The following is a 14,250-nucleotide window of genomic DNA, read 5'->3' on the forward strand; positions in this document are numbered from 1 at the left end:
GATGAAGGGAACATCATTAGCATTAAGTGGCTAGTACGTTTTCACATAGTAGTTAGCATGGCTTAATACCGTACTAATAATGGATGATTATTTAAGATAATACTATATTTTATGTAAAATATATTAGCTTTTATTTCAGCTAGTCAAGACCTCTCCTACAAATGACTACTACATAATCGAGTGTAATTTACTTTTACTTTACATCTACTTTAAGGGGGTGATGATGTAAAAATGTTTTAGCCTTACTACAGTACTAAACCAAAGCAGAGCAGAACATGTAAAGGTTCTCTGTGTCCTGCGTGTGTTTCAGGGGCCCTGTGGATGTGCATCGTGCTGAACCCCCACTGTAAACCTGAGCAGAAGAGTTTCTGGCTTCGACAGCTTCGCAGGTGGAACAGTGTGGACGTCTGCCCCTTGGAGGATGGTAACCATGGCAGCGAGCTGACCAATCTGACCAATGCTCTGCCCCAGGGCCCCCCTGGCAATCCAGGTGAGATGACACCCAGCCAAAGCAGAGACACCACCTCCCCTTTTATTAAATTTCCAAACATTGCCTGAATCTTCTCTGGCATTACATCTTTTCATTCTTCATTTCTTTCCATTTCTCCTGCAGCGTTTCCACTTCTGCTCTGCTGTTAAGTCGTCTGTCTTCACCATCCCCCCTCTCTTTTTAATCAAGTCTCTTTACTTCAATCTCTGTGCCTGCGAGCCTTATTACCTTTTTAGTGTGGCTAATAGAATGAGCCTAATAACACAGTTGACGTCCTACAGCTTCTTCTGGCCTCTTTTCCTGTGTGTGCTTCCACTAAATTGCAGAGAAAATACACACACATGAGCAGCATTGAAGAATGGTATCACTGCCTTACTGCCGTGGGTTTTGTCAGTAACCGCTGTATTATTCTGTTACTGACAGTTCTCAACGTCTAACATCTGTTTTCTGGTAGATTCATTGACTCGGCCTCACCGGACAGTGTTCACAAGGGCCATCGAGGCCTGTGACCTGCACTGGCAAGACCCCCACCTGCAGCACATCATCACTGAAGACCACTACACCAACTACTGTTACCATGACAACCTCAACAGCTCCCTCTTTGACGCCCGAGGGTGGCCCCTGTGGCATGGTGAGAGACAGAGAATGTGTGGTTAGAAGAGGGACATATGAAATGAATAGCACAAACAGACGGACAAATTGAAACGTCTTTTTTTGTGTTCTCTGCAGAGCATGTTCCAACGGCGTGCGCACGAGTAGACGCCCTGCGATCACATGGTTACCCCAAGGAAGCACTCAGGCTGGCCATTGCAATAGTCAACACTCTGCGGAGGCAACAGCAGAAACAGCTGGAGTTTTTCCGCACTCACAAAAAAGGTCAGTTGTACATGTCAATTTATTAACTAATGTTGAAAAGCATATTAAAAATGACTGTTAGACCAATAATGAATATGATTTGGTGGATGAAATCCAGGAGTGTGGTGTGTAAAGACTTTAGAGCCAGTCATTACCAGTCAGTCTCACAAAGAAGTTTTTGAATATATTTTGTTATTTATGACCAATGTCAATCACTGAAGATGCCACTGTGGCACTGATGTGTTTTAGCAGCTACATCATTTGTCATTAGACGAATGATTAATTAGCTAATTAATGCTACTACATACATATTTGTGGGTCTGCATCATTTAGATAGCTCACCCATATCACTACATAAATTTACAGTTTTATATAGTCTAAATTTGCTTCTTTTAAGTTCACTCTCTTCATACTATAGCCCAAAACTCTGTCAGCTTTTCATAATCTTTTATTGTTTGACACAAATTGAATCACACATCTACATTGGTTTTAGGTACAACAACATTATACACAGCTTTTTAGGCTGTCTACTGATTGAGCAGTCATTAAATGTATTGTTTAATTGAAGTATTGTAATTATATCACACATGCATACCATGTAAACACTGTGATTTTTTTGGTATTTTCCATTTTAGATCACAGTAGACCAGGGGTGTCAAACTCATTTTAGTTCAGGGGCCACATTCAGCCCCATATAACCTCAAGTGGACTGGAGCAGGAAAATTCTAACAATAATATCTGTAAATAATATCATCTCCAAACTTTTCTCTTTTTTTGTGTGAAAAAGTAAAATTACATTATGAAAATGTTTTCACTTGCAAACTATCCTTTAAAAATGTCAATACCATGAACAACCTGAAAGTGCAATTTAACAATAGTATGCCTCAGCTTATCTTGTACACATTTGAATTAGAACTTATAGATCCAAGTGGATTCACAAATACACAAAACATTTAATATTGTTAAAATTGCACTTAAATCTCATAAGACATTTCAGGTTGTTCATACTTGTTCAGGTTATTCATATTTTTTTGTGAAAGGATAGTTTGCAAATACTAAAGCAAAGAGAACAGTTTGGAGGTGTCATTATTACCTCTGCCAAGGAGGTTATGTTTTTGCCGGTGTTGGTTTGTCTGTCTGTCTGTCTGTGTGCAAGATAACTCAAAAAGTTGCAGATGGATTTTGATGAAAATTTCAGGAAATGTTGATACTGGCACAAGGAGCAAATGATTAAATTTTGGTGGTGATCGGGAGGGGGGGGCACGGGGGGCGCACTGATCTGCCTTGGCGGAGGTCTGAGTGCCTGTAGTTTATAGGTTGTTATGATAGTATTTCACTGGTCTGATCGACTTGAAATTGAACCGGTCTTTATGTGGCACCTGAACTGAAATGACTTTGACACCCCTGATGACACCCTGTTTTTTTTTTTTGAACTGATTTTTTATTTGACATACACATATAAACACACATCCATCAGTCACTGGAGAGATGTAAAACATGTACAGTTCCATTTGCCATTTGTTTTTTTTTTTGTTTTGTTTTTTTTTATTATGGATTATGACTTTGTGAGTAACAGTCAATTGCTTATACTTAAATAACATAGTCCTCATAGTCTATTCTTCAAGTGCTGTACACATGACATTAAGAAGGAAAAAAAAGAAAAAAAAAAACCCTTGATTCTTAATATCTTCAGTGTAATTTTTGCACTTCACAGATTCATCCCATGGGATGGTGGGTCAGTTTTGGCCCACAGGACGTATGTTTGACACCCCATCAGTAGGCTATTTCAGTGTACAGTGTCATAAGAGTGTCCGTATGTGTTACTACAGAGCTGCTCCATAAAGGCGTCACATCAGTCACCAACCTGGAGGGGTGGGTGGGCCATCCTCTGGACCCCATTGGTACACTGTTCAGCACCCTCATAGAGACGGGACGAGGCGGTGAAGAGAGTTCCGCAGCCCTACATGACTTCCCAGGTACGAGAACACACATATATACACACACACACCTTTCACTGAGTGAGCTTCGGCCTCAAACACCTACACTGCAGTGATTGTTTCTTCCTGTCAGAGTGGTGAGCCTGCAGCCTCCAATCAGCAGTGATGACACAGACATGGTGATTGGCCTCGAGTCATTCTCCAATAACAGCTCATGAATAAGAAATGCAGCAGGAAAAACACTCCAATTAAAATGCATTAATTATGCAGGGAGCTCAACTTGATGAATTTAACATACTGTAGTCAGAAAGGAGAGACACATCAGCCAACACTTGTAGTTACTTTTCATAAGCAGGTGAGGTAATCGCATATCAGCCGCATGTTAAAGTTGCGAAAGTTTTCAATTAAGACTTGTAGCATCAGGCTATTTATATCTGAGTGTGTATGTGGTGTTTATTCATTAGGGACCATCAATGCTCCTGGGATGAACTGTGAGCTCTGCCAAGACATCATTAAGCCATTAAAACACATGATTACCATCCTCAGGAGAGTTGACACTCTGAAAAAGAACACCAGAATGAACAAGTAGATCAATACATTTATCAATACTCGAGTCAATCCACAGCCCAAAGGGACAGTTTTCCTCCTTAGTCATCTCTCACCCTGTCTCCTCCCTTCATTTCACCCCTTAGGATCACTGGGTTCAGGCAGAAGGTCGGAGCATCATGTTTTCTCAGTGCACCGCTTTTTAGAAGAAGGCGAGACATTTGTGTCACTGGCTGTAGAGACGGCTCTGATTGGCTTAGGGCAGCAGAGGGTGATGCCAGATGGACTTTACGCCCAAGAGAAAGTGTGTCGTAACGAAGAGCAGCTATTGGCCAGGCTTCAGGAAGTGGAGTTAGATGAAACGCTAGTGAAGATCTTCCGGAAGCAAGCTGTTATTTTGCTAGAGGGTGAGTATGCTGTGCACACATGGACATACAAATGCACACAGTTTTGTGTCTGGAAGTATCCAAGGCACTCAGACATCAGCTATTTATGTACCATCATATTCTGCATGTTTTGTTCAATTGAAATCATTATACAGGGTGTCCCATAAGTCTCCATACATAGGAGACATAATACATTCCATACATATATGGTTCTAACATGTATTTCTTTATATTTCTTCTTTATAGTTCTTCAGCAGTGGAGGACATGCATTGAAATGTGTTCCTGACAAAATGGCAGTCATATAGAGCATATTATATAAATAAAAATGGTTTATGTCAAGAAACGTTTATTTTTCCTATGTATGGAGACTTATGGGACACCCTGTAGTTTGAGTAATTTTGACTGTGACATTGTAACTGGAATTAGTCACAGCTTATCAGTATTTATTGTTCTATAACCACAATACAATACAGTAAGAGCATATGCACATAAATATGTAAGAAAATGACTGATTGTCGACAGGAGACACAAGAAGTTGACGTCTAAACTGGGAGGCTCGTGTCCTCAACCCCCACCTTCCCAAAGAATAACACGTTATCCACACACAGGAAGAGTCCCATTTCACACCCAGAAACACAACCAGCTCTTTGTGTTTAACTTTGTCTGTTATGTTAAGTGAATGCACTGATGTGCTAACTGTGTACTTAATTGTGTGTTCTGTGCCTTATGTGTGCATTTACACTTTGAATGTTTGTCCTTGTGTGTAACAGTAGTGTGAGCGTGTTGTTTGCATTGTTAAGTCTACTTGCTGACATTGTGTGAATGCATGTGTGTACTGAGGGGTATAATAAGCCTATGTGTGTAAGATGTGGCTGGTCATGGTTCAAGGCCTTTTTCACTTCAGACCCTCTAATGACAGAGCCAGTCAGATGCACGACAGCTAATTATGTTTGTCCGTTGTTTTCGTCTTATTAAAGTCGAGCAAATGAAGGACATTATGTAACTGCATTCTCATAGAATCCTTTAGGGGACATGACAACACTGAATTGATCCCGCTTTCATTATCTGTGTATCCAAAGTCCAATATAGTGTTTTCCTCTGTGCAAGAAAGCTCTGTTATGATCTAAAAACCATTTAAACACACAGCAAGTGACACTATTGCAAATTACAAAAGCAAATGCCCAAAGCAAATTGCCAGAATAACAATATAGGCTTAATTCTATATAATTCTCCATAATTTAAAGTAAATGTTGTACTACAGAAAATATGGAAAGCAATATTTTATCTGGTTAATATACATTTTCAGATAACACTTTTTTTTTTCTTGGTAATTTATAGTGTTAAATAAACTGACAAGCTAAGTAAATTGTTTGCTAGCTAAGCTTTAGCTACAGTAAGTTAATCAGTTAGCTTAGCCTAGCAAAGACTGAAAAAAGGCGGAAATGGGTGACACGGCTCATTAAAAAAATGCACTTATCAGCAGCTCTAAAGCCCAGTCATTAGCATCTTAAGTCACAGTTGTCTGTCTACACAAAAAATGAGGCAGTTAGTTTGCTCTCTAAGCTTGCTGATACTTGCTACTTGTCTTTATGCCAGCTAAGCTAACGTTCAACTAGCTTCATATATAACTGACAGAGGAGAGTAAATCAACCCCCACGCTCACACGAAAGCAAATAAACTTAATGATCTGTTCAGAGGGAAGTAATAATTATCTAATGAAAGTACTTTTATTCATCTCTTTATGCTGCTACACTTATAGGCACACTAATATTACTTTCACCAACCAAACAAAACATTTAAGAAGAGAGGGGTGGATCAGTTTAACAGCTTTTCCTTGTAACTTTCACTGTGTTTAAATAACCAAATACCTAACCTCATGTGTCTGTATTTTATTTATTTATTTATTTTTTTGTTACTTTTGTAATTTCCCCTTGCACTGCATGTGATTCGTGCTCACATAATATCTCAGGATGTGTTTCAATGCCGTCTAAAATGAGAAGTCTCTGCACTGAGGCGAAAACAAAAAAGCGTCTGTACATTTGTAGTGTTTGAGTAACAAGCTTATCGTTATTGGGATACACAGTTGAGTCATACCACACAGTGGCCTCTGAGTTTAATCAGCAGTATCAGACTTGTTTAAAGTGTCGTGCTGGGAAATAATCTCATACACAAGGTCGCACCGGCTCATCATAAGTGAACTATTATGCTGCATGGAACGCTGTGTTTCCTTTGCTGTGTTTTGAAGTTTACTCTGGGCAGACTAAACTGACTGAACTTGTATTTTCTGTGCAGCTGGTCCTTACAGTGGCCTGGGGGAGTTACTGTACAGAGAAAGCGTCCCCATGCACACTTTTGCCAAGTATCTCTTCACGTCGCTGCTACCTCACGATGCCGACCTGGCGTACAAAATTGCACTGAGGGCCATGAGGTGAGTACCCCGTTACCCTATTTAAAGCGTCCTTTCCTTCCTGTCGGTCCAAGAGGAACTTAATAATGAGAAGGGGAACAAAAAACAAAACAAAACCAAAAAAAAAAAAAAAATGCAGGGGAAGTCGAGCAGTCATTTCCTTTTGATTGGACACAGCCATTAAGTGTAACCAGCATCTCTGCCTTCTTTAAGTCTCTTTTTGTTTGTGGGAAAGAGTGTGAGGGGAAACAGAAATGGAACAAGCAATAACAGAGACAGATTTAAGGCTATCTGGGGCACTGTTTAATGACAAAGCCTCCTTTTGCTGGAATATTCACTAAATAATTCAATGTTGCTGAAAATGAGTTTTATAAAATATGTGAATAATAAATATATGCTGTTGGTTTTTTTTTTTTCCCTGACCGCCACGGGTGTTTTAAAACTTTATTTCCACTCACCCAAATTGAACCCCTTTGATTTTCATTATATGTAAATCTCTACTTTAAAAAAAAAATCATTACTTGTGAAGAATAAAAAGCACCTCACACACGCTTCACGAGCATGGGAAGGAGGGGAAAATAAAAGTGAGCTGTTATTTTTACACCCATCTTTATTTTCAGTGTTTATGGCTTCAGGCAAAGATCCACCGGAGTTTAGCTGTGGGAGCACGCAAAGGAAAACTATTGATTTTTTTTTTTCTTTTTCTATAAAAGGTTTATTGTCCTCTGATAACCTCTTTTCCTCTATGACATGTGCTTATAAGTGTACAATATGTCTGTATGAACTCATTTCTTTTTCTTTGTGTTCAGGTTGCCGGTCCTAGAGTCCATGGGCCCCTCCGGTGACCTGTCCAGGCCCCACCACATAGTGTCAGTGGTGTCCAACCGCTACCCTCGCTGGTTCACTCTCAGCCACATAGAGTCCCAACAGTGTGAACTGGCCTCCACCATGCTCACTGCTGCTAAAGGTACCCAGTGTAGTTCTACTGTTTGTATTCATACTTTAGGTTCATAATGAGTCTTGCATTCCCTCATTATCTCTTTGCTTCTTAAAACAAGCATCTCATTATTGTTGGTTAGACTCCAGGGACACATTAATGCTTTATGTGATACAGGTACTGATCCAGTGTTGTTTTTTAAATTCCTTTTTTTTCCCTACTTAAATGGCTAATTTAAACACTTCAACAGATTCAGGTTTCATCTTCAGCTTTGGCTATAATTATGCTAATGATGTTTTTATTTCGTTACTGCAACATAATACTTGGATTTTGCAATGGGAAGGGAACCAGTATAAAAAGTGCATCCAAAACAGTGAAGAGCAGTTTTTACATTTAAAACATGCACTTGTGGCTAGACACTGTGACAAGAGCAGTGTAAAGGAATTAAATATTTTCACAAGTTAGGAGAGAGATAGTAGAAGAAGGTCTTATTGTGTTATCAGTGGGAAGTATTAGATGAGTAAAACAGATTATGTTCTTGTTTTGCTGGTGTTGTGTCTCTTCAATAAACACAACAGTATATGTGTATCAGCATAAAAAAAAAAACCCAAAAAAATGCACTTGTTTCACTTTTCATTATAATTGCAGATATGTCAGAATAGTTTGATAAATCCACAATAGCACAGCTTTTAATTTGGGTTGCTTTCAAATCTTGTGAAGGTGGAAACGTATATCAGGCTTATCTTGATTAATTTAAGTCCCATTTAATATAGTGGATACTACATAAATAATGCCCTAGAAGGAAATATCAAAAGAAATATCAGAAACATCTAAAAACTTTGGAAATTAGGATAAGAAGATGAGTTGTCTGGCTACATTTTAGAATGAAAATTACTTATGTGCCCCTGTTTTTGTTATTGTCTCACTAGGTGATGCTCGTAAGCTAGAAACAGTATTAGAATCTATCCAGAAGAACATCCACTCCTCATCCCATATCTTCAAACTGGCCCAGGATGCCTTTAAAATTGCCACGCTCATGGACACTCTGCCAGACATCACACTGCTCAAAGTTTCCCTGGAGCTTGGCCTTCAGGTAACATACATGTGCACACATAAACATGCGCACAAACTACCAAATATTCATGTCATGCAGAAAGAGCTGATTTAATGTTTCTTACAGGTGATGAGAATGACGCTGTCCACCTTGAACTGGCGGAGGAGAGAGATGGTGCGGTGGCTAGTAACGTGTGCTACGGAAGTTGGTAAGTTTTGCTGCTGCTTTTTCTTTCAAGGTGCCTTTGCATGCTGAAGCATGTGACAGATTTTCAAGAAATAGCATAGCACACTTCACAAGGCCTTCTAACATGGATTCCAGAGAGCTCCCAGCAGGAGCAATTGAAGGGGGGGAAGGAATGACTGGCAGGGTAGTAATTATGGAAGATTGTGGGCTATGTTGATTAAGTGGGCCTGATGTTTAGACTCGACTGAAACCTGATTTCCCTGAAGTGGACAGGAAGCAGAGTCCAGAGGGACGAAGCTCTGTAGGGGAAAACTCTCCTCCCAGATGATTTCTTATGAATGTAGGGAACGACAAGGAGTCCCTGTTTCTGTGAGCAGAGTTTGAATGGATTCATTGAGAAGAGGCCAGTAGAGCAGGATGACATAATGTTAAAGAATTTTAAACAGAATATGCAGTTAGATGGTAAAATGCCATTGTAGAACTAGTGATGGTTTATTTTACTTGAGTCCTGGTGCTGCTGCTGAAGAGAAGCATCCTCATGTACACTGTTTTGGATGTTTTATACTTTGTTCAAATAGTGGGATACTGGCAGATAGTAGTCCTATATGCAAAAGTTGACTTTTAACATACATAGAGTGTAAATGAAGCATTTTGTTTTTGTGAGCTATAGGTAAATATTTATTTGTGACTGCCATTTTAAAAGTAGGAAAGTTTTGGTATCGTTGCAGAACATGCTATGCATGAAGGGGAACAAAATATGCAAGTACTAGAAATAATAAAAACCAAAGAACAGCACATATGAAGTGATGATGATTTAATGTGGATTTATATCTATAAATACAAGCAAGAACGTATCAGTGATTCGCTGAAGTTGTAGTTGACATTGCAAAGTTTGTTGGTTTAAAATTGCTGCAATACCCTGTTATGAAATAGTAGTATTAGGTTTAATGTATTATCCAAAGATCAAATGACTGTGTGACGAGAAAGGTGGAGCTAAAATAAAAAAGCAGACCAAAATAGAGCCCTCATCTGAGGCTCTAAGACTAATCCCTGAGGCACACCTAATTTTTATTTTCCTTCTCTGTTTAGGTGTTTTTGCATTGGACAGCATCATGCAGAACTGGTTCACGCTCTTCACACCTACAGAGGCCACCAGCGTTGTTGCAAGCACAGTCATGTCCAACAGCACCATTGTCCGTCTTCATTTGGACTGCCATCAGCAGGAGAACTTGGCCAACTCTGCTCGGACCCTGGCCCTGCAGTGTGCCATGAAGGACCCCCAAAACTGTGCCCTCTCAGCTCTGACGCTCTGCGAGAAGGACCACATTGCCTTCGAGACAGCCTATCAGATTGTACTGGATGCAGCCGCCACAGGAATGAATTACACACAGCTGTTTACAATAGCACGTTACATGGAGCACCGTGGTTATCCTATGAGGGCGTACAAACTAGCAACGTTAGCCTTGACTCACCTCAACCTCAGCTATAACCAAGACACACACCCGGCGATCAACGATGTCCTCTGGGCATGCGCTCTAAGTCACTCACTGGGGAAAAATGAACTAGCAGCTGTTATTCCCCTGGTGGTGAAGAGCGTTAAATGTGCCACTGTCCTTTCAGACATTTTGCGGCGATGCACGTTGACGACACCAGGGATGGTGGCACTGCATAGCCGAAGAAACTCTGGGAAGCTGATGTCTCTGGACAAGGCTCCGCTCAGGCAGCTACTGGACGCCACGATTGGGGCTTACATTAACACGACGCACTCACGGCTGACTCACATCAGCCCAAGGCACTATAGTGAGTTCATCGAGTTCCTAAGTAAAGCCAGAGAGACATTTCTCATGGCACATGACGGACACATCCAGTTCACACAATTCATAGACAACCTGAAACAGATATACAAGGGCAAGAAGAAACTCATGATGCTTGTTCGGGAGAGATTTGGTTAAAAGAGCATCAACAACCAAATCAGCTTTACTTGAGTCTTCTTTTTTATCCTTTGTAACTTGAAGTAAAAACATATGAAGCCCCAAAGTGTTACATGTTAAATAATCAAGACATGATGAGACAACATAAAATATATCAATGACAGAACTGTGTAAATATAGAAACGGTAATTTGCTAAATAATGAAAACCATTATTAAAACTCACACCATTAATATAAAGTAGTTTTTTATTATATTCATTTTAAATAAAACAGTTTTTTTATTTTATTAGTTACTGCATTTATCTTTTATTTCATGTATTTTTTCCTAACAGGCTACAGTAGCTCATGCAAGATCAACACAGGAAAAGAATTTGGATTTCAGTATTTCTTGAAAATAAACTGATAAATATGATTTAAAAAAAAAAAAAAAAAAAAGCTACAGCTCTGCATTTATCACTTAATTGCTGTTGTTAACATTTATTTTTCACAACCAGCCTAGTTTGTTAGCTAACAATGTAGTTAGCTAAGTAGCTAGGCCAAGCTTCCAACCTATCCTCCATACTGCTAAGTTATATCTAGCGTGGGTGGCTTTTTGTTCATGAAAAAGGAAAAGTACATGCACTGTTTTAATTTACAGCGTCACCAAATTTTAATTCAAATTAAAGTTACTACACTGAACAGATAGCCATAAGCAGCCGTACCATGAATATCATTTTAAAACCAAAAAAAAAATTGAAAATGGGAATTTTAAAATTCAATATTATTATTGAATTGAGTTCTCAAATAATACATATTACTACTATTGTATTTTTGAGGTGAGTGTTTCATGTTTAATATTGAACACTTTGGGGCTTCATAAAAATATGTCTCCTATTATTTCTGACCGCTGGGTCAAATGTAATTATAAACAGGGGCAAACATGTTGAATTTAGACTGTAATGTGAAAAGTCTGTGAGAGCTCAACCAAGTGTTGACAGATTCTTGGTGGACAATTCAGAATGCTCATACTGTCAAACATGTAAGAAATTAGATATAAAACCTTTTTAGGGTAAACTTAAAAAAAACTCAAACTCAAAAAAGTGACAAGTATGAAGATGAAGAAGAAAAACTAAAAGGACTATAAACCATAAAAGCAACACCTGGTATTGCTGTGTATGAAACTGTTGCAGAAGAAGAGAACTGTCAATTTGTGAAAGCTCGTGTTTCCCTTTATATGTATGAAAGTGAGAGAATAAGAGTTTTACACTGAAAATATACTGTATTGTCCAGTGGCAAAATGTCCACCTTGCACTCCTCCTACTTTCCTCAGCTAATGTTCACAGCCTCAAAGAGAAGAGAAATGGCTTTAAACCAAATGGAGCAACTCCATCTGAAGTGACAAGTACCTCTTTTAAAGGATCCAGCTTTACTCTCCCATCTGCTCAGTGTAGTAAAACTGCACGTCTGAATTAAGGAGAAACTCCAGAATCCATTCACTGGTTCGACATTTGTTTCTGTCATCTTTGGGCTGATTAGTTTGGCTTTGCAGTGTTGTTCACAAAGACTGTTCAGTATCCTTATTTTACAGACAAATCTGTCTCGGAAACACAAAAATAAACTGTCACAGTGCTTGACCTTGTGGAAACATGGCAACTGTCAACATACATTCTCAGGGATTTCTCTAAAGAAAAAGCAGACAAAAAAGAAAAAAAACAAAAGCATTTTATTGTCCTGTATATATGAAAGTATATGTCTGAAAAAATGTATATGTTAACTAATTTATGACAGAATATTCTATGTAAGGCACAATACTTGAAGCTGCAGTACTTTGGTTCTTGAAACAAACAAGAAAAAACATATCAGAAGGACTTCAAAGCATTGGCCTTGCATTGCATCAGGGGCCAGTTGAAACAGTGTGAGCCGGTTCAGCTCTGCAGACATGTAATGGACTGCATCGCACAAACCGGCCACTTTCAAGAGGGGAAGTGGACGTGCAAAGTGTGTATTCTCCCGAACATAGTAGTGCATTGAGGGCGGTAAATGTCAGAAAAGAGACGCCTGTATGTTTCACACTGTTTTACAACACGAGTGTGACTTTGCCACCGGCTGCGATATCCAGCAGTGTGAAACACGGCCCCACGCCTCCTCAGTGACTAGAAAAAGCTCTGTTTTATGCCTAGCGTCCACGCCTCTTCTTCTGACATCTCGACTTTTTTGCAGGACAGAAAGTTGCCCTATACTGTAGGTTTTGACTGTTCCACTTTTTTACGCCTCCTGTGTTTTTATTTAAGATTCTCCTTCCTCTGTAACTGATTTGTTTTTATTCCTCTCTAGACTTCCTCACACGAGAACAGCCTTCTTTCTTGCCTTGTCTTAATGCTTTAAAACAACCAAATGGGAGTTCAAACTACCAAACTTTATTTCATAAGCCAACTCACTTTGGTTACAACCTTAGTGTCTTTCATTTTCTAGCTCAGCGCCCGTGTACTCCGTGCTTTAAAAGCTTCTTTCATCTGTTTTTCAGTGAAAACAATCTTTGTTGTCTCTTGTTCCCTCCCTCATTAGAGGTCTGTTGTTAGCTCCTGTTTTTTTTTCTTTTCTTTTTTTTTTAGAAAAAAATGCTCCGTTTTTATTTATTATGTAGGTAAATGATTGTAAAACCATGTCGACATGCTCATGAAGATTTATACACTGATCGATTTATTTATGTAACTAAATCACTGTTTTATAAACTTGTTAATGAATCATTTTGTTTTGATTAAATTACTTTTTTGAGAGGACAGTCTTTATAATTACTTAAGCGTCTTTCTAAGTCAAGAGGATGCATTCTTGTCTTTTTATACACCTTTTCTATCATATTCCGTATCATTGAAAACCAAAATTACTCCTAGATGAGTGAAGGGTAAATGATTAAGCTTAAGCTGAGCAATGGGTAACTAAAATAAAATGTCATGTTCACAGAAAAAAAAAGAATCTGTATATTTTTAGTACATATTATTCAAATGAAGAACAAGGGATGAGAAGAAAAAAGTACAAGAACAAAGACAAATCATTGAATGACAAATGCAGAAGAGGTTACAAATATACCAACACTAAAGTCTAAATACATGCATTTGTAAACCTTCAGGTCTCAGTATATTCCATCTATACTTTCAAGTTCACATATTATCTACAGGTCTCTTGTTTACAAACAAAGAAACAAATGAAGTTAAATCATTTCAATGTTAATTTCACAAACATAATACTACTGATAAACTTCTGCACTTCTTCAGTTTTTACAAAAGTCATATTTCATGGTTTTCCATAGCACAAGTGGGAGTTTCTCCTGTCAGGTGTGAACGTCCCTTTTTAGCACTTTCATGCCTGATCAATGAGCTTTGACTCCTTCTGAGCTGATGCTGTCAGTGATTTTGGTGTGGTAGATAGCTTTACTTATTCAGTGTTTATTAGTTTATTTCCCAAGGTTTTACATCTTTTTCAGGTTGTATCTAATCTAAAGAAATGTTAGGGGTGAAAACATTATTTAAAAAAAGCCTCAGTT

The 14,250-nt window shown here is 38.7% G+C and overlaps 1 protein-coding gene across 1 annotated transcript in view; it reads left to right on the top strand.

The window, feature by feature from the left end:
• Window positions 1–12,430, top strand: part of zswim6 (zinc finger, SWIM-type containing 6) — a 32,861-nt gene extending 20,431 nt beyond the window's left edge. Inside the window, exons 5-14 of the mRNA XM_030148515.1 lie at window positions 311–490; window positions 945–1,121; window positions 1,220–1,366; window positions 3,175–3,321; window positions 3,975–4,235; window positions 6,508–6,643; window positions 7,432–7,589; window positions 8,489–8,652; window positions 8,740–8,821; window positions 9,889–12,430. Of these exons, the coding sequence (XP_030004375.1) occupies window positions 311–490; window positions 945–1,121; window positions 1,220–1,366; window positions 3,175–3,321; window positions 3,975–4,235; window positions 6,508–6,643; window positions 7,432–7,589; window positions 8,489–8,652; window positions 8,740–8,821; window positions 9,889–10,751 (2,315 nt within the window). The 3' untranslated portion in view covers window positions 10,752–12,430. The remainder of the gene's footprint in view (window positions 1–310; window positions 491–944; window positions 1,122–1,219; window positions 1,367–3,174; window positions 3,322–3,974; window positions 4,236–6,507; window positions 6,644–7,431; window positions 7,590–8,488; window positions 8,653–8,739; window positions 8,822–9,888) is intronic.
• Window positions 12,431–14,250: the final 1,820 nt, after the last annotated feature.

The sequence above is a fragment of the Sphaeramia orbicularis genome, chromosome 12 (genome assembly GCF_902148855.1).
Source record: "Sphaeramia orbicularis chromosome 12, fSphaOr1.1, whole genome shotgun sequence".
NCBI lineage: Eukaryota > Metazoa > Chordata > Actinopteri > Kurtiformes > Apogonidae > Sphaeramia > Sphaeramia orbicularis.